This window comes from Lynx rufus, unplaced genomic scaffold (genome assembly GCF_022079265.1).
Source record: "Lynx rufus isolate CCGP_SWC_20201006 ecotype Redwood Valley unplaced genomic scaffold, mLynRuf1.p SCAF_13, whole genome shotgun sequence".
Classification (NCBI taxonomy): domain Eukaryota; kingdom Metazoa; phylum Chordata; class Mammalia; order Carnivora; family Felidae; genus Lynx; species Lynx rufus.
The window spans coordinates 5024904-5052849 of record NW_025814827.1 but is presented as its reverse complement, the minus strand read 5'-3'; the positions used below and the strand labels follow the sequence as shown (position 1 = coordinate 5052849).

Here is a 27946-nt window from a genome sequence, read left to right as displayed (position 1 = left end):
GTTTCAGCGTCTCCCCACAGCAGCTAAGGGACAGGAGTAGGGAACGAGGTATTTTGAACTGTTTGAACCGCATAGTCGGGCAGTCAGGGAGCTTTCATGCTTTTCCCAGAGTTGGGTCCTACGGAGGGACTGAAGATGGCCAGAAATCAAGTAGGGAAGCAAGACAGAGTGGGGCGATGTGACAGTTACCTGGGCCTTGGGAATGGGGACAAAGCCCTATCCCATCTTACCTGGCCTGCAGCACCCTTCCCTCCTCCCACTAGGTAGGGCTTGGTTCTTAGAAGTGGTCTGGAGGGGTAAGATTCAATCCCATTTCCAAACCCGTCTCCACCCCTTGGTGCTTTGTCAAGGGGGTAAGACATTGGCAAACAGAAGGGGACAAAGGGAACCCAGAGGTAAATATTCCGGAAACTGGGAGCCGTAGCTGGTGTCTTCCTACAGTACCCTTACATTAGAGGCCTCTGCTGCACAAGACATAAGGGGAGGTGCAGGGCAATGGCCACATCACTCAGTTTACCCACCAGAGCAGGAGGGAGGGGCCCTTGTTGCTGCCCTCTCCTCTTTGGTCCAAATAAGCCAATAAAATGTCCCCAGCTGCAGTTTTTAGAAACCCAGCTACCACCACTTCCTCAGGGTGCCTGAGGATAAGGGGTAACCTGTATCCTCGACAGCTACTGCCTTCCCAGCACCTCGGCATCCCGCAGAGAAGATGGCAGGTGACCTGGGTCATCACACAGGAGCAACCATCAGGGCGCAAGGCCCTTACCATTTTCACCCTCAGAGGACAGGGTTCACCACCACACACACACCCTCCTCTCCCCCCCCCCATCAGAAAAGAGAGGAAACCGGTACTTCAGCTGTTGTTTATTGACACAGGTAGGCTCTATAGCAATAGGCTGGGAGGTGGCTGCAGTAGTGGGGAAAATGGAGGGTGGGGGGCGTGTTTGCCTGCAACAGCTGAGTGGAGTGTAGGAACACAAGTGCACAATGCACGACAAGGGGAGCCTGAGGGGGATGGGGGAGCAAGGAAGGGCCCGGGCCAGTCTCCTTAAACTGGAACCACTGCCCTATGCCACAACTCTTGCTGGCGGTCTCTCGATGCCAGGCCAGGGGTGGGAGTTGTCTGGGTATCCATTTTCTATAGGAACTGAATGGAATACACAAAAGGAGATGCAGCAGTGGTTGCCCTCTGTTAAGCTCTGGGGCTTCCAGTCCTGCAAACTCCCTTCATCCCTGGCTTGGGTGGGGTCACATGATGTGCAACCCAGCTCTGGGTTACCTCACCCGAACAGGGTCTTAAAAAAAGAGTCAGGTTTCAGAGACATTAATCTTCTTCCCTAGCATCCCAGCCCACCAGTGCCACACTATAACCCCCAAGTGAGCACTACAAGCATTGCTGGCCTAATGGATGGGTTGGGGGAAGGGGATGGGACGGGGCTGGAGAAGGGGCTCTTGGGGCCTGTCATGGCACAGGCACTACACGCATGGTATTGGTGAAGCCGGAGCCAGGGCGCCACCCGGTCAGCACAATGACCACATCTCCCTTCTTGAAGAAGCCTCGGGCCTTGCCTAAAGGAAGAGAAGAAAGGTTGGTGAGTAAAAGCCAAGCCAGGCAGATGTGCACCTGGCTGACCGCCCAGCAGCCAGAGGGAGCAACCAGGGCTGACTCATCATTACTTCCTTACACCACAAGGTGGCGCAAGCATCACAGCCCAGGCAAAGGGGATGCATGAGGGAGGCCCAGATATTTCCTTATCAATCAAAGAGAGTTGGCAGGGACCTTTGGACATCACTCATTTTATACTCTAGAGGGTGGAGAGCCTTCCCCAAAGTCAGAGCTAGTTGCTTCCGCTCATCCATTGACATCTTACTTTTATCAGGGACAAAGGTCATGAGTACATAATCTGTGTGTATGACACCCAGCAGTGTTTGAGCTCTAATTTTTTTTTAGCCCTCAGTAATAAGCAGATGCCAAAGAGCAGACAGCCCTATCCAGGATCCTTTGCTTTGGGCCCCACGCTGGAAGACAGTGAGAGGCAGTGGGAAACTGAGCCCCAAAACTCAAAAGGCTCCTCTTCCCTCCTGGGCTCAGCCCAGAACTTGAGGGAATGGGATGGAGGGTTCAGAGAACATTCCCAAGAAGACAGCTAGGGCTCTTGCACACCCTAAGGTCAGCATGTTCCCCTTTCTGTAGGATCCCAGGGACACCAGCGCTCAAGCATCCTCCCCACCCCTCCAAGCTCTAGCCCTTGCTCCCAGCCACGCACCAACATTCATGGCCAAGTTCACCCGAAGGTCCACATCCTCAGCCCAGGCCTCCTGCACTGGGTCCTTACACACCACAGGGAAGATGCCGCGGTACAGGTGGGCCTGGCGGGCAGTCTGGTGATTCCGAGTCACAGCAATGATGGGGGCGCGGGGGCGGTATCTGGCCACCTGGTGAGCAGACCTGAGACAGGATGATGGACGGGCAAGAGAGACCATTAAACAGTGTTCCGGGAGCCTCCCAGGAAGCCCTGGAGAGCCTTCAGCAACAGGTCACCCTCTAATCCAACTCACTATTGCCAGCCTGTGACCCTACCATTTTAGCATCTGCTCCCAAAGCCAGGGCAGACCCTCATCCTGTATCTTCCACAGCATGTACTACGCTTCTACTACGACATCTCTAGCTTTGCTACCCGCTTGCCTTCCTCGGGCCCCAGGGTCATACCAGCCCAGCATGGTCAGTCTCACCCTATCACCTGACATGCCCCATAGCTGGCAGAACCCCCTCCTCTGAACTTTTCCATTCTGGCACAGATACAGCCCTGCCCAACCTCACCAGCACCCATTCCCTCTCGCTGCCAACAACAGCTATAAGCCAAGCAGCATGTGAATAGCACCTGACTCTTGACATCTGCAAAGAACAGGAGCAGAGCCCACCATCCCCCCTGGGACTCTGCAACATAAGCCTTCCCTACTGCTGTGCCCTTTCCCCAGCCCACATGGCCCCCAAGTCCCTGAAACAGTCCCAGCAACTGGGCTCTAGAGCCAACCCTGAGTATGTAAGCAAGGCTTAGAAATCTGGGTGTTACCCAGGAGGCAAGACCAGGAGATGGGAAGGTTAGTGCCAGTGGGTCTGCCTGTGAAGGCTATGGAGGGTTGGGGGGCCCCCTGAGCCCCGGGGCCAGGAGCTTCCTGGAACATGGACACTGCACACTTGGGTTGCAGATGTCTCTCAGGAGTTGAGGTGGGCCTGCTTGCAGGAGGCACTGGGCCTCAGAGGGCAAACTGTAAGGACACTCAACAGGTGTCCAGGAAACTTAAGCCATGTCACAGCAGAGAATGCCCTGCTAAAGACCTGGCCCCCATACAAGGCTTTCAGAGGAGCAAGTGCTGAAGTCGGGACTAGTAAGGGTGAAATCCCAGAAGACTGGAGCTAAAAATAGCCAAATAGCAAAGGATGGACCTTTTCACAAAGGTCAACCCTAATGGTTGGTGCTGTTTATCCCAAGCCCTCTGCCGAGGGAGTCTGCACAGATCTCATGTCCTGCTTCTACAGAAAGCCCCACCTGCCACTCCTCAGTGCACGGGGACCACCTGATCTGCTCCCCTCTACCCCCCCCTCCAAAAATCCCTCGTGGCCCTAGGGTCAGGGATGGGGAGCATACTCCCAGACTGGGGCAGTGACACAGGCTAATTCAATCTCCCGGACTAGGAAAAGATCCCAAGGCCAAGGCCAAACACAGGCCTCTGCATGGCTGCACGGCACCAGAGAGCCAGCAAGACATCACGGTGACCTTTCCTGGTGCTGAACCCACTTGCCTTTGGGGCTCAAAGACCGACAGGGACAGGTGCACCAACCAAACAGCATGTCAGCGAACAGCACTAATTTTCCAAACTGACCTTTTAAAGAGTACACAGTAATTGGAATGAACAAAATGGCCATCTACTTTTTTAAAAGATTAGCTTTTAGATATGAAAGAACCATTTGTAGTCAGTCTATCTGTAGTTCTATGATTAAGTCTCTGGTTTCTCTGGAGGAGGTAAACTTGCTTTGGATCCAAATGATCCAACGCCACTTAGGAGGGCTGCCTGGAATCCTCTGGGCCCTGGTGGCAGGCAGAGGGGTCTTACCTTGGCTCAGTGCCATCTGAGCCCTGTTCAATGCGCTGCTCTCAGGACACCCAAGAGAGGTGTCCCCGAGCAGGGCATCCCCAGGGCACCGCCACCACCTCCTACCTGCCAGACTTGGTGAGGACGATTATGGCCCCACTGCAGCACTTGAACGAGGCCTCCACGGCGCCCACGGCGGCGGCTTCGGTGGGGTCGCTGGTAATGGGCGCCAGGCGGCGGAGTTCCTCAAATAATTGCAAGTGGTAGATGGCAGCCTCTGCCTCACGGGCAATCTAGGGGAGCAACATCCGTCCAGAGGGACGAGAGGGGGACAGAGCTTTGTCAGAGCTGTGTCACAATGGGAGAGGGTGAGGAAGAGTCGCACAGACAGCTGGTGAGGAACGTGTCCCTGGATGCCTGGCCAAGAGGAGCCCAACTACTAGAGATGCTGAGCCGAGCGACATCAAGACTCACAGGAACTAGTCCTTCGCCAGGTGCCTGTGACATCCACTGTGCCTACTGAGCCAAAGGACCCTTTGATCCTGCCCTGCCCTGACCTCCCTGGCTGGCTTCCTGCAGACGAGAAGAGGGCTGGGCCCTAGCGGTCTTCCAGGTCGGCTGGAGCGAGAGGCTGGTTATCCTACAGAGTTACCTGCCCTTGGGGCCCTACCTGCCAGACTCCGTCAGAACTATCAAAGCTGCTGCTAAACACTTATAAGAAGCCTCCACGCTGCCCATGGCCATGGCTTCCATGAGGTCTGTGGAGTGGCTTGAGCCTCGCACAAGTTCTTCAAACAGCTTGCGGTGGAACATGGCTGCCTCAGCCTCACGAGCTATCTGTAAGGTTTAGGGGGGGAGGAGAGGCAAGGAAGAGGGAAGGAGGAGGGAAAAAAACGAGAGACAACACATGGAAAGACAGAATGGGGAATTAATCAGAGGAAGGTAACCTTAGGTTAATTGGCTAAATCTGTCCTTCAGGCAGACGCAAAGAGGCAGCATGATGAAAGCCCAACTGCTCAGGGATGGGTGGAGAATTTCTAGCACCAATTGCTGCTGCTTCCCCTCCAAGAGAGGAAAAATCGGTTCTTCCATTCTGGAAGGATTTGTTCAGTGGGGGCGGGGGTAGAAAGAGACAACATGGCGGCAGGCTCTAGCACCTCGGCACAGAAACATGCCCAGGCTGGGCCCACGCCACTCCCTGGCAGGACTTGACCATGCTGCCTCATGACACAGCTTATAGGAAGAAACAGGCCCTCCCTCCTCACGTGGCTGTCTGGTTACCACAAGGCTCCTCCATGGGCTTCCATGCACACACGGAGCATTTGCTTGGCTTCAGGCACAGGGCTGCTGCTATGAGCCTTTCCAAATGCCCTGCACGCTGAACACCGTGGGAAAGCTGGGGTCAGACAGAGCCAAAGCCACACAGCTTCACCGTGTTCCAAGCACGAAGGTTGAGAAATGGCAGATTTGTGAGGGTCACACTGAACAGCCATGTGAAGAGACAGATGGCCTGTGGAAGCACACAGGTAAGTTTGCGATGACATTTGATTATTAACATGTAAGGATTACCAGTCATGAGAAAGCCATTCAGTTATTCACAGACCACCTGCTCAGATAACATCAAAAATTAGAAAATTTAAGCTTCAGAAGATCGTAATGCAACCAGCAGCATCTTAGAGAATGATGCGGGAGGGGAGAATCAGTAATAACATCTCATTAATTGGACAGTATGTATAAGCAGGCATGTGGCAGGATTTACTAGGTTACAGGTTTTATTTCTCTGAGAATTGGGTGCATGCAGCCCAAAGACGAGGAGACATGAACAGGGAACAGAACCATACCTGGTACTGCCTAGCCCTTAGTCATGGGTCATTCATTGCCTCAGACACAAGAGAAAGCAGTGAGCAGCTGCAAGAAGCTATTAGCCAGTGTTAACTGAGGACATGGAAAGGAGAAGCCTGCACCACCTAGCCCAGACCCCGTAACTCATCATCTGAGCAGTGCCATCCAAGCCCTGCGGTTCCCTCTAAGGTGTCTGTCTGTTCACAGGGAAGACTGGGGGTATGGAAAAGCAGAACTGGAATTCAGAGGCCAGAGCCTGATTCTTAGCCTCTGCCCCCAGTACAAGCCCCTAATGGAGACATGGCTTTATCTCCTGCTAGATAAAGCACTGCAATGCAGGAGAACACTGGCTCTGGAGACAGCAGATCTGGATACAAACTGAGGCTTTATCATCATGTAATCCTCATCTATCAGCTGGGCTGACATCTATCACACAGAGGATATGAAGACTCCATCAATCCGTACTACCTAATAACTAGACACACAGGAAAGGAGGAAAGGAAGGTTTTTTGGAGGGGGTGTTGCTTAAATTTGGTGCAGGGGAGGGTGTGTCACACAAAGGGCATGAGGATCCTTTGCTGACAGGAAGGTTAAAAAAAAAAACCCACTTCAGAATTAGAGGCAAGTTCGCTGAGCTCCACACACATCATGAGCACTGACGTGGGGCTGTTGTTGAGAAAGTGAACCTACAGCACTCAGTTCTCCCTGGCCTGAGGAGCCCTGGTAACTGAAGCCTGGGCGGACTCCTGAGCAAGTCTAGAGCTGGACCAGACAAGGCAGAGGAACGGAGAAGCAGCCCAGCAGCGGGTCACGGCCGAGCCAAAGAGCCTTGAAGAGCTAGCTCAAAGAAGAGCCGCGTCCAGGACTCCTCCGGATGCTCGATGCAGGCCCAGCAGGCCCAGCCCTCCTCCTGCCTCTATTTGTGGACCTGCCGCCAGTCACTAAACCCCACATTTTAGCCTGAGGCATGTGCAGCAGCTCAGCAAAGCAGGCCCGGCTGCAGGCGCCATGCAAGGAGAGCTCGGTCACCACCCCCAAGCGCCCCCCGGGGGCCCCGGGGGTGGGGAGGGGGTGGCACCTGATGTGGAACAGGTGGGGAATCAAATGGACCCCAAACGGATCGGCTGAGAACAGGAGCCTATGGCTTTTTCCAGAATGGGACAGAGATACTCAGGGGTCCTTCGGGCTGTCCAGAGGAAAACTACAAGTAATCTTAGTACTTGGACCAAGGGATGGACTCACAGCCTTGAAGCCAGAAGTGAAGTACGCTCTAATGGAGGACGCCTCCAGAGCAGAGGAAAGAGGAGGGAGTGTGGGCAGTGAAGGCAGAGGAGGAAAAAACCCAACGTACCCCTCTCCCCAGCACACACCTCCTCACTCTTATTGTGACTTATAGAGGATCATCAAAGACTGAGGGCCCAGACGCCTAAAAGGTGTCACTCTGTACCAGAGCTTGCCTCCACCCTGGGCCCGGCCTGAGCCCGCGGAGATGGGGACTCGAAAACTCACCAGGTGCTGCATGCGAACAGCCTCCAGGGGGTAGTCCCCTTTGGCGGTCTCTCCAGAAAGCATGATACAGTCGGCTCCATCCAAGACCGCATTGGCCACATCACTGCCCTCAGCCCTGGTGGGACGGGGCTTCTTGATCATGCTCTCCAGCATCTGGGAGGGGGACAGGGCATGAGTGAGATGCACCCTCGGCAGCCTTCAGAGATGAAGGTCTACCAGCTAACCCCCTGGATACGTGTCTGCACATGAGGGGAAGGAAGGGTGTGTGTGTGTTTGAGAGACATGGGGCAGGCCCTGGGGAGAGCCCAGGTGGCCTCCCTGTAAGCGTATGAGAGCAGGGAGAGGCACATGCCTGCGTCGCACAGATGACAGGCTTCCCAGCTCGGTTGCACCTCCCAATCATCATCTTCTGAGCAAGGAAGACCTTCTCTGCAGGAATCTCAATGCCTAGATCACCACGAGCCACCATGATCCCATCGCTGGCTTCCAGGATTTCATCAAACCTGACAGGTTAGGAAGAGAGAGAGGTTACATGGAACAAGGCCACAAATGCATTAATTACTGCACACAGGAAGTTCTCCTGGGTTCTATGACCTCATCACGCGTATAAAGAGGCGACGGGGTGTTCCAGCTACCTTAGCCGCCCCCCAAAGTAGGCTAACACTTGCCCTGGCTTCTTCAGCACTAGCATGAGAACTTCACTGAAGGGGCAGGGAGGAGAGCAAGGTTTCCTCCAAAGCCCTGTAGGCTCATTTCCTCTCCATCTACACCTCAAGGCCCCCTCTTAAGGCATCTCTCTACCGTCTCCACTCTAACTAGCACTTCCAAGGCAGAAAGAGAACCCGAGGCCAACCGACTGCTCACGACATAAAGGTCCTTGGCCAGAAGGGCTGCTCCTTGAGGTGGCCCCCTCCCAACGTGCTGAAGGCAAGAATTGCTGTGGCTCTGCCTGGTCTGTGGCCAGGGTCAGCGAGCACCCATGGCTCATCAGGATGGCAGGATCCCAGTACAAAGGACGTCTATGCAAAGTTAAGGATGGCAAGGTCAAACAGTGGGTGGGGCCGCTCCACCCACCCTCCCCAAGTACATGCCTAATCCACACAAGTAGGTCTAGGGTTTTAGCTGTGCCGGCTTATGTTCCTAGCAGGGAGCTGGAGAGGAACAGAGGTCACGGAGCTGGTCATACCCACTCGGCTCAACCTGGGGAATACTGGGGAGGTGGTGAAACGGAGCTGGGACCATCTAATACACCTGGAAAGGCACATGCTTTCCTCCAGGAAGCTGATAACATTCCAGAGCCCAAACATCAGGCCAGCTGCTTTCTAAGCGAAGATAAGGACACCACGAGCTTCCACATGCCTCCCAAGTGAGGGGCTAAAAAGGGCCCCTTCCTAAGGGCCTGCTATCTTCCTTCTGTTGTGAAAAAATGGTGGTGTAGGTGGGGGGGTGGAGGGGCAACGTCCCCTTATTCTGGCAAACATAGGTAGTGCTCCTTATTAGGAGGACAGCATAATGGCCCTTGACCTGTGAGCAGTGACCCTGTCCACTCCCAACGCTGGTCCCTGGGCCTGTGGAACAGTATCAATCACCACTGGGAAGCACCAGCATGCCCATCACCTGGGAAGATATATATGTATTTTTTTTTTAAATACCAATGCCTTGGGGCACCTTCAGACTCAGTCTGAAGAGCCGTGCAACTCTTGGTCTCAGGGTTGTGGGTTTGAGCCCCAAGCTGGGTGTAGAGACTGTATACATACATGCATGAATAAAAATAACCAATGCCTTTCATTCTCCCCGCTTAAGAGGGACTCCATGGGTCTGGCCTAAGCTAGGGAGTCTGCATTCTGATAGGCTGGTCACCAGGTTTGGGAACTGGATATTCACAAGATATAGCCTTTTTGAATTTTTTTTTTTTTTCAACGTTTATTTATTTTTGGGACAGAGAGAGACAGAGCATGAACGGGGGAGGGGCAGAGAGAGAGGGAGACACAGAATCAGAAACAGGCTCCAGGCTCCGAGCCATCAGCCCAGAGCCTGACGCGGGGCTCGAACTCACGGACCGCGAGATCGTGACCTGGCTGAAGTCGGACGCTTAACCGACTGCGCCACCCAGGCGCCCCAAGATATAGCCTTTTTGGAAAGTGCGGGGGGGGGGGGGGGCACTTACCTCCGAACTCCCTCATGATTCTCGATTTTGCTGATTATCTTGATGTTCTTTCCTTTTTCTCCCAGGACCTTTCTAACTTCATGGACATCAGATGCCTTGCGGATGAAAGATGCAAACACCATATCTACATCCTGCTCTACCCCAAATTTCAGATCCTGGATGTCCTTTTCTGACACAGCAGGCAAGTCCACAGCAGCCCCAGGAAGGTTCACACCCTTCTTGCTCCCCAGGGAGCCACCATTCTCCACCTCTGTCACCAGGAAGTCAGCACCTGTGTAAAACAGAGTGGGGGGGGAGGGGCAGAGCAATGAGGGCACAACATCCTCAACAGGAAGCAGGCTCTCCCCAGTATAGTGAACTGAAAGCAGTACATTGTGGGCACTGGAGCCCTATGTCCAGAAGTCAAATACCACCTCACTAATTGTATAATCTTGGGCAAGTCAACTAACCTCTCTGTGCCTCAGTTTCCTCACCTGTTATATAGGGATAATAGTATCTGATACTCATAAGACTGTTTTAAAATTTACACAAATTATCGTGTAAAATGCTTAGGACCAGTGCCGGACACTTAAATATCAGCTATCATCCCCAAGTATACTAGAGTCCTGCACATATCATATTGACGGAAGATAGAAAGCAGAAAGGCTTTCTAACAGTGAGGATGGGTTAAAAAAAAATTCTCGTATCTCCTAAAAGCACGATTAAGTTGAAGTCTGTTTTAAAAAACAACATAAGGAATTATAGAGGAACCTGGGTGGCTCAGCCGATTAAGCATCCAACTTTGGCTCAGGTGGTGATGATCTCATGGTTTGTGAGTTCAACCCCTGCATCGGGCTCTGACAGCATGGAGCCTGCTTGGGTTCTGTCTGTCTGCCCCTCCCCCACTTGCTCTCTCTCACAAAATAAATAACTTAGGGAAAAAAAAGAGGAATTCCTGAGAATAGACTTAATCTTGCTGTCAGCCAAACAAACTTCCCATGTTCCTTGTGTTAAAGGAAATTTAAAGAATGGGAGATGGTTTTAGACAATGAGATGCTGACTCCAGTACCTTTCTCCTTCACCAACAGAGAGATAAGCCCATCGTCCACGTAGACCTTGCTGCCCACTTCCACCACCTTGCAAATGTTCTTGTAGTCCAGCCACAGGACGTTCTCATCACATTTTTCCATGTAGGCATTGTCCAAGGTGATCTTGAGAGTGGCTCCTTTCTTCAGCTCCACCTCTGCGGTGCCACTCTACAGACAAAACAGTTTACTGCCATGAGTCCAGCCCTCATGGCAGGAAAAGAAAAGTTCTTTCCTCCTGGGAAAAACGCTCAAATCTCAGCCAGAAGTACAATAAAGCGTCTGGCTTTGGGAATAAATGATCTTCTTCTCAAACTTATCTCAAAGAAGTCATCCAGGAAAAACCTACAACGTTTTAGTCACACTATTTAATGACAGGGGAAAAGGGATGAAGAGAGGCTTGGAACTAGGTTTTTAGAGTAAAAAAGCTTCCTCTCTGGTATCATTTCTTAGCAAAGTACATCAAATCAACATCGTTTACAGTGATGGATAGAACTCTCCTTTCTAGATCTAAACTAAGGGACATGGCCTCCGAGCAGGGCACAGACATGGCCCTCCAGAGCCCACCGCCCTCTGTACCTTCCCTGTCTCCACTCCCGGTGATACTTACGCCCTTGATGAGCCCAGTTCGGATCTCAGGTCCTTTGGTGTCCAGGGCCACAGCAACTGGCCGGTAACGAATGGGGTCAGAAGCAAAGCTTTCCGTGGCTGCACGCACATTCTTGATGGTCTCAGCATGGTACTGGGGGTAAGGAAGGAGAATGATGGGTGTCCTCCCACATGAGGAGCTAGCCCCAGAACTGAAGTTGATCCCTCAAGGAAAAGCCTTGGATGTTCCAAACCCCTGCCTTCTTTGGCTAGCCTCAGTGTCATGCATTCACTGAGCACCCTCAACCTTATCTCAATCCCCTTGGTTTCTGCCCACTTCTTCCACAGCACTAACTCGCTCATGGGCAAATCTTAGTTTAGAACACTGCCACCAAAACCCACTACAGGTATGGTGTAAACACATCTCAACATAAAAAGAAGCGTGTCTTATTTTCTCTAGGACCTAGGAATTACTCTCCCTCGGCAAATAAAACAGGCAACTGGAATAAAAGACCTTGCACTTATGTGTGCACAGTGCTGGTCCGGCAATCAGTGTCAGATTCTGATAGATTTGGCAATTCTGAGCTTTTTCCTCCACTGATTCCAAGTACAATTCAAACTCCAGAGTTATTTACTTAAGCTTACAATGGCCAAGCTACACAACTCATTGCTAAGGTCCGGCAGACCTGGTTTTTACAATCACTTTCCGGAGCAGTCTAGGGAAAGGTGGGAATATGCCTCTCTCTGAACTAAATGCCCTGGCTTCCATCTTTTTTCTAAGCCCTTTCTTTTTTCCAATTGTTGCTACCATCTGACTAAAAGGAGACTCAAAGCCAAGATGTCAAAAGTGCTTAGTATAATCAACAGGACACTGCTGATAACAGAAGCACCCAATTCAGCACTTTGCAGGCCCTGTCCTTCAGCCACCCGGTCCAGGACAGTAGCACCCACAAGGAGGCTGGAGGGGAGCCGGAACAAGGACAGTGCTGCCAGAAGCTTGTGTCTGAAAATCTTCAGCTTCTAATTATGCTATCTAATGAGGACCAATGGCTGTTTTCCGGGGGCAGAGGCCCTTATTCTAAGTTATAGAAATTTCTTTCTATTGCTGACTCACAATAAAAACAATAGAGAATAGAATATAGAGATAACTTTTCAAAGAAATGGGTGTTTCATATGGTCAAATCCCTTTCCCTCGGAGCTGATGTGAGGCGTAAAAGAATCCATGAAGTATTTAGAACACAGATGAACAACAGTAATTACTTAATAATTGTTACCTAGCATTACCATCATCTTCTATTGACCATTCTATTTCATCCAATATGCACTTTGTGTTTGGTCATGAGGCAGGGCATTCTTTTAGTAGACAACTGGATTTGGCTGTGAAGTTTTATTTGTGCTTTCTGCCTCTAAGGGAACAAGCCTCGTGTGCTAACCTGTCTGGTTCGGGTACTGTCCTTGGCTCATCTTACTGTCAGGGTGTGCTGATTTCAAAGAACATGCTGGGAAGACTTCTGTACTTCTCTAGGCTCTGGGACAGTGTGACAGAGGATCTAACTGCTCCTTCAAGGCAGTCAGAAGGAAGTCATCAAAGTCATTTAGGCCTGGTGTTCTGAACCAGAGCTAGAGCTAATGGCCACATTTTCAATTTCTTCAGGCTGTTCATCTATTTATATTTTCTACATCTTGGATATTACCTTTTCTTGGAAAAGAGTCAAGTTCATCTCAATGTATAGAAATTAAAGTAGAAGTCTTTTTATGACTTTCAAACTCTCTTCTAATACATAGGAAATATTCCCTTCTACTCTTTTTTTTTTTGTGCATCCTGATTCTTGACCAGGTTTTCCAGAAGTTTCTGTGCTACAGAGGTGTTCTGGTTTGTCAAATTTAGTTTTTATTTCATGAAGTTACGCTTTTAAATCAATGCTTTGCCTTCACCCTTTTTAGATTATTTGGTTACTAGTATTTTAACTATTTCATTTACTTTCATTAGGACTTTTGTTTTCTGGTAAGTACATTTAAGTCTGTGTTAAGACTTAAAGTTTCCACAAAAAAATATGCCAGAGGATATGGCCTATATAATTTCCATTTTATGGAACTTGAGGGGTGGGTTTTGGTGGCCTAATAAATTTTAAAATCCTAAGCATTTTAAATAAATATGTGTTTTGGTCTTGAGTGGACATAAAGTCATCTATTTATATACATACCAATAAGATTATTAGGTCTTATATTATTAGGTCTTATATATCTACAGTTATCTTTTGGTACACTGCTGGAAGGTGTACTGAAGTCTTCCGCTAGGGCTGTGGTTTTGCTGGATGTTAACAAGTGGTAAAGAAGTCCATCAGTTAATACTGTCCTTGTGGAAGATTCTAAATTTAGGTTGTTTAAAAGTCAGTATCACTGGGACCACATGTTCAGTAAGAACACATCTTGCCCAGGTGAACTGCTACAAGTGGGGTTAGGGAGACTGGCAAAAAGATAAGATGCAGATAGTAGATGGCCCTCTGTTAGAGGGAGAGAAAACAATTTCAATGTTCTGTTTTAAAAGAGTACTTAAAAACTGTCAAGAGCTGGGAAAGCATGCTAGAGCATCTAGTCAAACTTGCATGTGAAGTAAGAGCTCTGTCTGACATGCAGTCAAAACTAAAACTGTTTATGTTACATTATGTAATATTAAATTATATAACTATATATAATATTAGAACAATTTCAGATGAGCCAAAACCCTGATCCCAGAGACAACCTTATCCTGGTCAAAAACCGCAGAATAAACCCACTAGAGAGACTTGGGGGGTGTTTTGTTGTTGCTGGGTTTTTTTTAAGTCCCAATTCTAACTTAGGAATAAGAGTCAAAGCAGAGGTTATCTCCAAATGCGTCTTGTAGTTTAAAAAGACCAAAATCCCTGAGCCAGCCCCTGTCCAGCAGGTGCAGTAGAGAGCACGCAGCCTTGCCATTTCAGAGCTGCAGTGGTGTTATTTTACTGGATGGAAGAGGCCACAAGCCTAGTTAAAGGTCAACTTCTTAAAATCTATTTCTGCTTCTTCTGCTACACAGAGGAGACCCTGGCACGGTCCAGGAGCAGGGATCAATAGTGAACCAATCCCCACTGGTATCTTTAGCTCTGTCTTTGGGCTAAGCTAACACTTGCAGGAATTCCTAGGGACTTCCGCCAAGGACCCCGACATCGGAAAATTACAGAATGTCACCACAGACCTGTCTTAACCTGCCTAAAGTGCCGGCTGAGCACAGTTCCTCTGAACTTGGTCAGGCCTCCATGACATTTGGAAGCCGGCCGCCTGCCAGGCCATAGGCTGTTTATGGAACACAGGCTACAGAACTCACGATGGAGAGTCTCACGTTTCCAGAAAGGAGAAATTCGCCTCTTGGACTGTACTTCCTGAGGCTTTATTTTTAGTCTAAACTTAACACCAGCTTCCAAATGCCAGAGGGCAACCCCTTACCACTTGCCCTTACAGGGTAGCATTTTCCTTTTTCTAAACAGAAGAGTGAGGGGAGTTTGGCCCATCCATTACTTTCGTACCAATGCCAGTATGAAATCTCATGGCTTATGAGTAAGGCTGATGGTTTTTAAAAGGAACTGTATGTCAGGGAACCTCAATTCCTCCCTCAAAATGAGTTTGGGAACAGAAGCAGGCAGGAATGGAGCACTTCCCAGTAGCTAGGTAAAGCCTCTGTCCACAGGTCAAGTCAGCTCATAAACAGCCTCAGCACAAATACATTCCTACCACGCTGCTGGAGAAGTGTGCAGACTTTATTTTAATGTACCAGAGCCCCTGGGAAGACACAGGCCAGGAACACAATGTTGATGAAAGGGGGTATTATATGCCAAGAAGTGTTAGTGCATGAGACTCAGTCCTTAACTTGCAATAAGGACTTCTCCTGTACCTGCTCAGTTATCTTGATCTAACCTAGGCCAGAATTCAATCTGCAGGGTGACCTTTTGGCTCATCACCTCAATATGAACTGTTACAGAAACCCAAGGGTAAGGAGGTGTCAAGCACTGTGGCCACGATACCTAATGGCTTACAAGGTTTTCCAGTAGAACCCTTCCACACTTTTTTTTTAAGTTTATTTTTCCCAGCAATCTTTATACCCAACTTGGGGCCCAAACCCACAACCCCAAGATCAAGAGTCGCATGTTCCTCTGACTGAGCCAGTCAGGCACCCCAAACCTTCCATACTCTTGTGAACACAGGTGTGTGGGATAACCACAGCCAATAACAAAACGAATCTTCTTTGTGGAAGGAGACTTGGCCAGTTGAGACAGCAGGAGATGGGGAAAGGAAGAGTAGGGATAGGCTAGTGAAGACGATCTCCCCATTGGCTGTAAACCCCAGATTCTTTCTTGCCTGATCCACTGTGGTTAAATGAACACCGCACTCCCACCCAATTTCCTACATGCTCTCCCAGTGGCCAAACTGTCCAGCTGAGGCTCACCTCATGAGTTCCATGAGAGAAGTTCAGACGAGCCACATTCATTCCAGATTTAATCATCTCTTTCAATATCTCCACAGATCGGGAAGCCGGACCTAGTGAAAAAAATTTTAAAGCCTAAGTGTTATTCAAAGTAGGAATAACACTTGAGTTTGAAGAACTCTGGATATTCTTTGTCCCTAAATTTCCCTCCTGCAAAAAGCTCAAAATTCTTTCAAAAGCATACACATAGCTGTTATTGTGTTTGCCCACTTTCTTGATTTAAGGGGTCACTTTTCCTATTTCCTTCAAATTCTACAGGCTCCTATCTAACTAGGAAAGCCTAAGTAAGACTTGGCCAGCCCTCTCTGCTCTCCCTGAAGGCTAGCCAGATGTCCAACCACAGAACTGTGCTTGCACAGAGCCATGTCAAAAAGGTCTTCCCAAGAGGGGCACCTGGGTGGCTCAATTGGTTAAGCATCCGACTTCGGCTCAGATCATGATTTCATGGTTCATGAGTTTGAGCCCCGCATCGGGCTCTCTGCTGTCAGTGCAGAGCCCGCTTTGGATCCTTGGTCTTCTTCTTTCTCTCTCTGCCCCTCCACTGCTCTCTCCCTCTCTCTCAAAACTAAAACATTTTTTAAAATCTTAAAAAAAAAGAAAGATCTTCCTCAGATTTCTGAGATGCTCCTAAAAGAGGTGCTAAGGAAGACATCGTCTAAATTTCGCCTTTAGTAGCAAAAAGAGCAACTTACTGCAACTTCCTATGACCTGAGTTCCCACAAGAATCTGTGTAGCCTCTCGCTCAACAACCAGGTTTGCTACATTTATTTTGTCTTTTCAGGAGAGAAAAGATCACTGTCATAGGAGGCCCTCGTTTTGAGGGGCACACCCACTCACCGATGGTACAGATGATGCCTGTGTTACGGGCCGTGATGGGTGGCGAGTCAATGTCCAGGCGGCACATGTGCTCCAAGAACGTGTCAGCCATGGCTGCGTGCAGCTGCTGGGTCTGAATGAAGGCGGTCCCGACATCACTATGGGGCTTTGACATGGCTGCTGAGGTCCTGGGTCCAGGAGAACTGAAGAGAGAGTAACAGTCTGAGAAGCCCAGGTAGTTAATATACCACTTGGCACATGAGGCTGTTTCCTGCTTACACATTAACTCAATAAGCACACTTTGCACACAAGCCACAGGGAGCCCTGCCACGCTCTGGCCATGTGGGTGCTCCTCAAGTCAGGCATAGGGTTCACACGGCCATGAGCAAGTGGGAAGGACCTCAAAGAACAGTTTAAAACCTCGTACCCAATGTGTGTACTTCCCAAGTACCTGCTGTAAGCAGACCCCCCTTACAACAGCTCATATCTACCTTGACAGCCTTTCTTGTCCATCCTACAAACAACATGTCACAGGCATGGAAAGAGCTTCCCCAAAAGAAAATTGTAACTGATCTTCCAGTGAGGTAAAGAATGGAATCCTAGTTTAGTACCTTGGCGAATCTAGATCTTTGTATGAAAAGCTATCTCAAAGCTATAAATGTCTGCTACAGGGCAGGGCATCCACATTGGCTTTTAACAATCCCCACCCAAATGCAAAGTGAGTTTCCTGGTTGTAAAGACAGCCACCAACCAGGCAGTCCGTTGAGCTCTGGGATACTAGATTTTCACTAACACCGGGCACACATCAAGTTCATTCCTCGACTCACGCTAGCAGGAGAGTTCACAGACAGATAGTAGAAACCAGTCCCTAGACAGGAAGCAAAGTTGATCCAAAACGCTGAATGCAGAATCTTTTGTCCCAGGAGTCTACCTAAAAACTACATCTACTTTTGGTCAGCAGCACTTTAGGACAAAGTAATTTGCATAAATTCAAGGATAACCCCAAAGGGCACTGGTCTCATTCTAAAATTAGTACAGCAACTTTAACAGGACAGTCACAACATGAGGAAATTAAGATTGTTTGCCAAATCCTTTTCCCAACTGATTTTCTGATGCACCATCCCAGTTCAACTTTCTGACAAGTACACCACCCTAAGTAACAAAGACCATCTGTGTTTCAGGTAATTAACCAGGCCAGGTCACAATCCTGACAACTGTCCCGACCTTTGCTTTCTTCATTACTGACTTACAACTAAACTCACTCAGCCGGTTAGTTAGCTGATTACAAAGAATGGAGAAGTTTCCAGGCAGTGTCTTAAGAACCATCAGGTAAGGATGCGAGCCAGAGCTGGACACTCCTCATCAGAAGGCTGTCCCTCTCAAGTTCTCAGACCAAGGGCTACTCCTTCTAAAACCCTTGAGCCTAGAGGCTTCAGGCCAGGCTCTGGAACAAGCCCCTCTTCAGCCCTGTCCCTCCTCTTCCTATAAATCTAAGGCACCCTGATATATCACTCTTACAATCTTTCTCCTCCTCCATCCTTGACTTGGTGGCCTCTCTGGGTAGTTCGAGTAGACCATGCATCTAAACCTACCTCTGCTACCTTCGAGAATTGTGATAAAAGCCCAAGAAGCTTTGTGACCAGGTATGAGCAAACCTGTCAGCTACTGAAAATGGATGGTTACCACATTTAAAAAAAAAGGGGGAGGGAGGGGCGCCTGGGTGGCTCAGCGGGTTAAGCATCTGACTTCGGCTCAGGTCATGATCTCTCAGTTTGTGAGTTCCAGCCCTGCAGCGGGCTCTGTGCTGACAGCTCGGAGCCTGGAGGCTGCTTCGGATTCTGTGCCTCCCTCTCTCTCTGCCCCTCCCCCATTCACACTCTGTGTGTGTCTCTCTCTCAAAAATAAATAAACCTTTGAAGAAAGAAAGAAAGAAAGAAAGAAAGAAAGAAAGAAAGAAAGAAAGAAAGAAAGAAAAGAAAAGAAAAGAAAAGAAAAGAAAAGAAAAGAAAAGAAAAGAAAAGAAAGAAAACAAATGGCTACCACCAGTCCTCAACTACGGAAGCCAAAACTTTAAAACTGGGGAAGTAAGATATTGGCTAACTATTCCACATGACAAATGCACTGTTCCCTTCAGTGTGCATTTCCTAACTCTCTAATACAACATACCAGGCAGCAAAATGAAAACATCAACCCTCTCCTCCATGACCTATTTGGTTTTATATCTGTTAACACCTAATACTAGGAGGTATTCCAGTGTCTGTTGAATGACCTTTCAGTGTATCTTAACACCTCTTTGCCGAAGTCAAAGTTCTACCCCCCTTCCCCTCCTTCCCTGAATCTGAAGCACTGAGGAATTACTGAAGGTACTGCCTGGGCAGGCAGGGTTCCTTTACCTGCACTCGTGGGGGGTCAGGGTTGCTGCCTGCAGAGCACACAGCGGGTGGGGCTTAGGCAAGTCTGGCTGTGAAGGGAACACTACTGAAGAGATGGCACCAGGGGGCACACGAACCCGGTTGGAACACAAAGGCCTTGCTGTGGCCTCCAAGTGGAGTCACCATCCAGTTTGAGGACTGTATCATGAACCAAATAAGATCTGAATGAATGGGTTGGAGTAACTAACCCCAATCTTCTTAAAAACCATCAGCTGTCAAAAACAAAACCATCAGCTGCCTCTTCTCTAGACCTGAGACATCAGGGTTTCCTTGCAAGGACCTGGCTGGGGCCACTGGTTATTGGGTCATACCTTGTGTTCTCTGGGCTTGGGCTTCCGATGACATAATGCTCTTTTTTTGGCTCAGGGTGGCTCCTTGGCCCCACTTGCAAAGATCGCTCGGAGCTGAGTAAAGTTTGCTCTGCAGAGCTGTACAAGGATCAAGGCAGAAGCTGAGTGTAACTAAAGTTCTTTGGGGCAATGGAAAAAATTACCTTAGTAACCAGGTAGCCAGGTGGTAGCTGCTCCCAGAGGTGCAGCTATGTTACAGAGAAAATACCAAGAAACTGGTAACAGAAACTTTGCAGGTAAAAGTAAGTTCTTACTGGCTCCTCTACGATGCTTTATCTCCTAGTGGAGACCAGATTACCTTCCCTCTAAATTTTCTTTAAGCCTGGGGGTTTACTAACATTTCACTATTCTATATAAGAACCTGGTTGGTTTTGGCTCAGGTCTTGATCTCATGGTTCGTGAGACTGAGCCCCAGTGGCTCTGCACTGCCAGCACGGGTGCTGCTTGGGATTCTTTCTCTTCCTCTCCCTCTGCCCGTCCCCCACTCACACTGGTGCACGCTCTCTCTCAAAATAAATAAACTTTAAAATAAACATACATTTGGGGCGCCTGGGTAGCTCAGTCGGTTAAGCGTCCGACTTCGGCTCAGGTCATGATCTCGAGGTTCGTGAGTTCAAGCCCCGTGTCAGGCTCTGTGCTGATGGCTCAGAGCCTGGAGCCTGTTTCGGATTCTGTGTCTCCCTCTCTCTCTGACCCTCCCCCGTTCATGCTCCGTCTCTCTTTGTCTCAAAAATAAATAAACGTTAAAAAAAAATTAAAAAATAAAATAAACATACATTTAACTGGAAAAATATCTACCTAAATATTAACAGCACATCAGCTGGTGATAGGATTACAGCAAATTTTTTTCTTCCTTTTACTAATTTACCCGTAATGAAATATTTCCATATTAAGAAAAATGGCAACTGTACCTCTCCTGAAAATGATAACATTTATAAGTTTCCTGGTAAAAGTGTTGGAATTAAAAGGGTTAGAAGCTTCTGGTTTTATTAATCAACCACTGCTCTATGCATTTCAGGAATACTCTGCTTAAATGGGGCAGAGGTGAGATAACACAGCTTAGGCCCTAAGTTAATAAAGTCCGCAGGACAATTCTATGCAAAAAAACCTATTAGTCACGCACCCAATTCCAGCAAACTTTTTTTCCTGTTTAGTCTGTCCTCAATCTTTACGGCAAAATCTTTGTGACAGGGATGTTCTGGTACAGAAGGGCTGTCTCCAAGGCCAGGAGCAGATACAATTATATTGGGCTCAAACAATAATCCTATGTCACCATGTCAAGTTAAATCTGAGCTTTTGCAAGCTCTGATCTTTTGCTCACCCAGGCTATTAAACACACAAAAAATAACAAATGAAAATCTGTTTGGCATTTGAGCGCATTTACATGCCAGCAATAAAAAAAAAAAAAAAAAAAAAAAAAAAAGCCTGCCTGTCCAGACTCCTATGCGGTATCTCAACATGTCCTTAAAGACCCCTACCAAACCAGGGAACTCAGGTCTCATCCCCAGGTCACCGGCGGGTCTCCTGCCTCAGGCTCTGCCCCAGAGCCTCCTTTGCCGGAGGGTCACGGCTCTGCTGCCAAGGTCCTCCACGAGCCTCTCTTGAGCGCAAGCTGCCCACCCTGCCAACCACCTAACTTGAGTTCTTCCTAAACACCCTTCGACTGTCCCCTAGCCCCAGGATGGCAGTCCCAGCCCGGTTTCTCGGGGCGGGCCTCTGGGAAGAGCTCCCCGCCCCTCAGGCTGGACAGTGCCCGCCAGGACATGCAGCCAGGCCAGTGTCCGTCTGACTCACTACTGCATCCTCCTCCTTGGGAGGCAGACACATGCGCAGCCAACCTCCAGCCAGCAGTGGAAGCCCGGCGTACCCACTGATGGTGGCAAATGCTGTGCTCGGGTGCGGGAACCTTACTCGTGAGCATGAGCCCCTGCAGTAGGATCTTCCTCACAGCCATTTCTCCTCTGTGAGAAAGGAGACAGCGTCAGAGCCTCAGTGCAGGCTGAGGGGCTGGAGTAGCAACGCTCACAGCTCAGCTCCATGCACCCCTCCTCCCACCTCTCCTCCTCGTCTCCGGCAGCTCCTGGTTCTCTAGCTTCATTCGTGCCAAAAACGATTCTTTGGCCGCTATCCAGAAACCAGAGCAGGAAGGAGCATCCAAAAAATACGACATGCCTCTTCTTAGAGCCAGTACTGTTGGCGAGTTGTGCCGGGAAGGCTTCACGCTTCGCCAATTCTTTCACAAAGGCCCAAATCATTCTGCCCGAGTAAACCAGCCTGGCCCGTGGGCCTGTATGTGCATAACCCAATTTTTAACCAGCCAGGGCACTATGCACCAAGTGTGTCCTGATGCCAAACCTCACCACACAGAGTAACCCAATTATGATGGCACCTGGTGCCCCCGATTGTGTTCCCTGCTCTGACATCAATTTGCTATCTGCACCTCCAGGTCAGCATGACAGAGGCCTTTCAATTCCCCAATCTTCAGACAAGGTGTCCCGGCCAGCCTGCTCTCTAGGAGCTCTCTTCCTAGATGCCAGAGCAATAGAAATCCCAAGACTGGCCCTAATCTGACTATGACAACACCGACATCAAAACAGGTGCCGGGCCACCTACAGAACCTAGTAAGGTCTAGACTGAATGGCTGTTTGTCCTTATATTCACTTACAGTAATGGTATCATGTATTTACATATGGAGTAGGGTATGGAGGAAAAGGCATTTCTAGCTAAGAGATGTGAATCTCAAGTCCAATCTACCCTCAGCAGGCCCAGTAATAGAAAGCCAAGTCTAGTTTACCTGGTTACTTACATAAAACAAAAATGAGCCCCCTTCAAAAATGAGCAGGTTCAAGTAAAATTCCCTTGCTTTTATTTATTCAGGGCTACAACTAAGGGACTTACACTTTACAAGCAGGGGCCTAAGGTTCTATTTCAAACTTGAGTGTAAAGAGGGCACTAAGGCAGACACAAAATGGGCCCACTCCCCAAAGGACCACTCAACTCCAGGGCAGCTAAGTCCCAAGTCAGAGAAACATCCCACGTCCTCGTTTGACCACAGATGCTCAGAGCAGAGAACTGGTTTCAGCCTGAAGGAGGAAGTCCGGAGGAAGCTTTTGTTGTCCTGTGTTATGATGTCTCCTTACTAGGCTTAAAATAATGAGGCAGTGTTTTAGGGCATGATATTCATACTCTGGAAGCAGCAAGAGACCTGGAACCCTGTAGTTTAGGGCCCAAGTCAGGGACAACCAGGACGGGTGACGGCCTCCAGAGTGAGGCATTAGCTCAGCATTTAAAGGAAGAGCTGCCCTGCATCACAGGTGGAGGGAGGAGAAGGGGGAAAAGGGGAGATGGGAGGAGGAATGGCAGGACCAGCTCTCTAAGAGCACTGACCTAGTTTGTATGACTGGTCTTCCTATAGTGACCTTCACAGATTTGCTTCTATTTTATTTTGAACTAAGGAAAAAAAATAATTAACAGCTGTATTTCTACCACCCAGAACTGACTACTAACAGCCAGAATTTTAGGCTTAAAAAAAAAAAATGCATTTTGTAGAGTTCATTTTCCCTCTATCCCCACACCCCTCCAACCCTTCCACAGCCTGTCACAAACTCTAACACCCAACTACTGTCAGGAATTTTCTATCCTTCTAATTCATTTAAGTGTGACTATATACCAAACCAACCCCCATGATACTGTTTTCTAAAATGTTCTAAGTAGTATACTGTTACAAACAACTTGCATTTTTCAGCACATTTAAGACCTATCTGGTGGGTACATTAGATCTGGTGAATTCATATGAACTGCTGTCCTAGTCCACTACACGACTAGATCATTTACTTATGTATTATGTATTCTCTTACTGGTTGGCCATCCTCCTCCTCCCACTGAATCAATTTTTCCACCATTAATCAGTATAAAGACAACTCTATCCTAGTACATGGTTCCTTGTGCAAATGTGAACTCCTCTCTCTATATTTCCACAAATGGAATTTATGAGTCACGGGGTATGTTTATTTTCTCTTTTACTAAATATCGTTGAACTGCTCTCCATTTACAACCAACCAGTAATGTGAGCTCCTGCCCTCTTATACCTCTGCCCAACATTCAATATTGTGAGAGCTTTAAAATGTCCATGCATGTGATAGGTTTATTAACCTGCTTTCTAATGTAGTAACAAAAGAGGGATACCAGATATCCAAAGTCTCTACTTCCCTACCTCTAACTAGATCAAAGCTCCCAGGGCTCTTCCAAAAGTGTCCATGATTTTGTCTCCTATACCATGACTGACTCACTTACTGGGTAATTCTCTTGCACTCATCACTGGAAACCAGGAAGACACCAACTGTCTAAAATTAAATAAATACTATCTGTAAGTTGATTTCAAAGGCTTGGAAGGAACGGGGGCCTTTTCACAGAACTTTTTGGCCTGCATCAGCTAAGCTGGGTGCTATCATAGCTGGTCTTGGCATCTTCACCCCAGAGCCCCTGCCTAACATCCAAAACAAGGCTTGCTGGCGTCAGGAGAGAGAGGCTTAGTTAGAGCTCCCCAAAAGCTTCTCCTATGGACAGAAGTGGGGGAGGTAAGTCTCAGAGGCCACCGGAGGTACTGCAGCCTGGCTTGCCCTCCTACGTGCAGACCAGCACAAACCACTGCAGGGGCGGGGCCACGCCGCTTGGTGGCCCTGCCAACCTTCTGAACTGAGCAGTCAGACCGGGAGGCAAAAAGGCCCAACAGAGGTTGCATGGCACCATCCACTACGCACCCCAGCTCACTGTCCCCAAAACAGCTTCTCTAACAAAGCCCCAAATAATCAGACTATTCATTTATCTAGCCTAAGACTGGCTTTTGGTGAAAAATCCAAGTTCCCAGAAAGTATGCTAGTATTAAGAACAGTCTTCCCTTAGCTCTGTTCCTATCTGTACCAGAATTAAGGTTTAAAATGATGACTCAGGGTCCTGTAAGACCAAAATATATATATATGTGTATATACAGATATACACACATATATATACATATATACGTATATACATAGACACACACACACACACACACACACACACACACACACACACACATATGTATTTTTTTTAAGTAATCTCTATGCCCAACATGGGGCTCAAACTCACGACCCCAAGATCAAGAGTCGCATGCTCTACTGACTAAGCCAGCCAGGCACCCCTCCTGTAAGACCTTTTACCAAATTACTTAAACATCTCACAAGATCCTCGACAAGGTTGCAAGAAAACTCTGCTCACACTGGCAACTCATTCTTGTGGTGTACCAACCAACTGAGATTTGACTGTGGACGTTTGGAATGATTCAGAAATTAAATGTCAAATGAGTCATTTTCCCCTACCTAGAGCGGTCTTAGCTCTTGGCTAAAATAACACATCCTGACATGTCTTCACACAAGCCGAAGCAAAATAAATTAGAACCAGTTTAGTGTGAGTTGATAATGCACGGGTTGTGTTTTTTATACTTTCTAGCTCATAGTCATTTCCTCATTTCTTCCATTGCCTCAACATTAAGAAACGGCTTTAAGAAATAAAATGACTTTTCCTGTGACACCCCCCCACCCCCATTAATGTCACAACATTCAAGGCACAGAAGCAACTCCCTACAAGGTGCTAGCTGTTTGGAGTCCCAGCTACCAAATTTGCCAAGTCACTGGCAAATTATTGGGTCTTAGAGACCCAATAATGCTTTTTGCTAAACTATGAATTCAACACTAAAATTATTTGCTTCTAATGCAGTACTTAGAAGTGTAACTTCACTCAGAAGTGAGTTCAAGGACATTCTTTCAGTCATCATTATTCATGACCATTACAGCCCTCCTCCCACAAAGGGAGCCATGGCCCCAGAGTAGTCTCAGGAATGCAGGGACACAGGCCACATTACTTGGGCCCGGGGTTCTGCCATGCTGCACCCTAAGGTCTTAGGGCAGTACAGAGAGCCAGGGAACCTGGACAACTATTTTTCACTTAGTCGAAACCATTTTTAACTTGGGGGAAACACATGCTTCACTGTTTGACTCACTGAATAGGGAGAAGGGACTTTTTAAACCTGTGAAGACCACAGTGCAGTTTCCCACTCACCCAATGAAGAGAATTCTCTCAAAAGCAGATAAGTTGAAAGGTTGAGTCATCTTCCCCACAGAGGACCCCCCTCCACCACAGACCTGGTGCTGGGTTACATACCCTTCCCCTCAGAACAGCCCCACTGCATTTCCCAACAGGAGAGTGAATTATTTGCTAATAATGCTGCAGAGCAGAAGTCCTGACCTAGGCTAGCCTCTGTACCCCAGGGAGTGACCACACCCTCAGTACTGCCAACAGGAGGCTGCAGTCCCTGCCTGGGATCCTAACCTCCACTCACCAGCTGGTAAAGCAAACCCTAGAACTCCACCTGGCGTAGGTGGGGATAACAGTGAAGATTTCAGTTTGTAAGTTTGTTTCTACTCTCCTAGCCAAACATCAATTGCTGAAATTCTGCCTCCTTGTCTTCCTTCCTCTGCAGGTCCCTATTCTCAGGAGATCAAAGAGCCACTGCAGCAAGTAGAGAGCTGCAAGGTAACATTATTAGTTACTTTGTAAACACTGTACCAATATGCCTTAAGGGATTGGTTTCCAGGAGATGTCTGCATTTTAATCATGGCTCCAAAGATTAACTCAGAATACGTGTTTGGGTATGGCATGGAGAAGATGAGCCCTCATGCTCAATTACGGTTTAAGTAATTGTGCTCAGCGAACAAAGAATACATTGGAAGGCATTTCTCCTGGACATCTCACTAGAGCTCAGACACTGAGCGGAATATTCACCATATATTCATGTTAACTGGGTATATAGTGACCAATCCTTTCAACCATTAGGAGGAAAATGTTACTCCCAGTTTATACATGGGAAACTGAGGTCCTGGGGCTGAATTCTCTCTCTCATTCCAGATGTTAATGAGTCGAACCCGATTCTAAAAGCCCATTAACTTCCCAATGCCTCTGTCCACCATGCCTGGACTTTACCCATCAGGCTCACGTGGACAGGAGAGGATCAATGTCCTAGGTTTGAAGAATACAGATAAAAACCAAGGGATGCCTTTCCATGACTGGACTTTTAAATAACCTTACTATTGGAAGGTACTCTTCTGCTTCAAACCCAGTGTGTGATGCCACCTCGTGTGGCCTTTCTCCATCCCTCACCCAACAGGAAGCGATCCCTTCCTCGCAGCAGTTACCACTGTTGGTTCCCTAATCACATTATGAGCTTTGTGGGCTACGACCTTTCTGGTCATAGAAAAACAGCTTAGCACACAGAGATTTTATTGAGTGAACGCGGTACGTGGCGTCAAGCTCCTGACATATTTCTATTCTGCCCATAACCTGCTCCCACCCACCCCGAGATCTCCGTGTTCTGAAACCGAGGAGTATGTGTTCAGTGAGGTGAGGCAGAGGCGAGGCTGCACCGGTCCTGCGGAGGGGCGGGGCGGGTCCCGGTCCGCTACATGCAGCCCCGCCGCGGCAGGAGGGAGCCCCGGGACCCTCCTCGGAGCCAGCGCGGCGAATCTGGGCGGCCCCAAACAAGAATGCGCCACAGGGGCAACCACCCTTTCCTCCCCATGCAGCGGGAAGGCCGAGGGTTACATAACCTTCCAAATGGGCCGCGGGCCGCCGCTGCATCCCCCGGCGGCACGGGAGCCGGTCCAGCCCATCCGCAGACCACTGCGATTAGGGACGTGAGCTGGGGATACGGGCCCGGGGCTCCAGGACCCAGGCGAGAAAGCGGGGTGGCAAGGGGGGGGGGGTGCAGGCGGACGTGACCAGAACAGAGGGGAGGGGCGAGGACCCGGGCTGAGCGAATCAGAGAGCGGAGGAGAGGGATGCGGAGGAGCGGACGTGACCAGAATGGAGGGGGAGGGGCGGGACCAGGGCATGAATGGGGGAAGGGGCAGGCACGAGGGGGGACAAGGACGCGGGAAGAGCACGCGAAGCTGAATGGAGACGGCACGGGGGGAGGGAGCTGGGGAACGGGTTTCGAGGAGAGATTACAAGGAAAGCATCCGAATGAGGGGGGCAGGGCCGGGCTGAGGGCCCAGGGAGGGGGAATGGTACAGTATTAAGGGGCCAGGGGAGGAGGCGAGCAGATGAGCAGGGGGTGAGGGAGGAAAGGAAGGAATCCGAGGAGGGAATACTGGAAGGAAGGCGAGGATGGAAGCAGATCGAGAAGAGGGAGGCGAGGATGGGACCAGAATGGGGGTGAGCACTGGGGCAGGGGAGGGCCGGCTGTGGAACAAACAAGAGCTGGGGGGGTCTGGGGGCTCTGACGAGCAGACCCTAGGCGCGAGCTGGCTCTCTCTCCCGACTTCAACCGGGTGCAAGATGCCCAGGACCCTGCGCCGGCCCCAGTGTAAGTGCCCTGAGTGCGCAGACGGCCGGGAGTCCGCACTAGCCGTGTGCACGGAACCCTGGTGGGGACGGATGGCCCAGCCTCTGCCCCGCTCACCTCCGGCGCGGTCCCGCTCGAGCTGCAGTGCGGCTGCAGAAAGGTCTGGACGCTCGCGACGCGACGCTGCTGTGCGGGAGTCGGCCGCTTGAGC

At 49.2% G+C, this 27946-nt stretch overlaps 1 protein-coding gene across 2 annotated transcripts; it reads right to left on the bottom strand.

Moving 5' to 3' along the window:
• Nucleotides 1-849: 849 nt before the first annotated feature.
• Nucleotides 850-27946, bottom strand: PKM (pyruvate kinase M1/2). 2 transcript variants are annotated; one of them, XM_047074845.1, is made up of 11 exons: nucleotides 27853-27946; nucleotides 16601-16782; nucleotides 15725-15816; nucleotides 11288-11419; nucleotides 10662-10848; nucleotides 9614-9884; nucleotides 7799-7949; nucleotides 7447-7599; nucleotides 4222-4388; nucleotides 2268-2449; nucleotides 850-1569 (listed from the first exon to the last, which is right to left on the bottom strand). In XM_047074845.1, the coding sequence occupies exons 2-11, from the start codon at nucleotides 16752-16754 to the stop codon at nucleotides 1463-1465; spliced, it is 1596 nt and encodes a 531-aa protein (XP_046930801.1). In that variant the 5' UTR covers nucleotides 16755-16782; nucleotides 27853-27946; the 3' UTR covers nucleotides 850-1462. The 2 variants fall into 2 exon arrangements, with proteins under 2 accessions (XP_046930801.1, XP_046930802.1); XM_047074846.1 differs by lacking the exons at nucleotides 4222-4388; nucleotides 27853-27946 and adding an exon at nucleotides 4766-4932 and having other exon boundaries at nucleotides 16601-16796.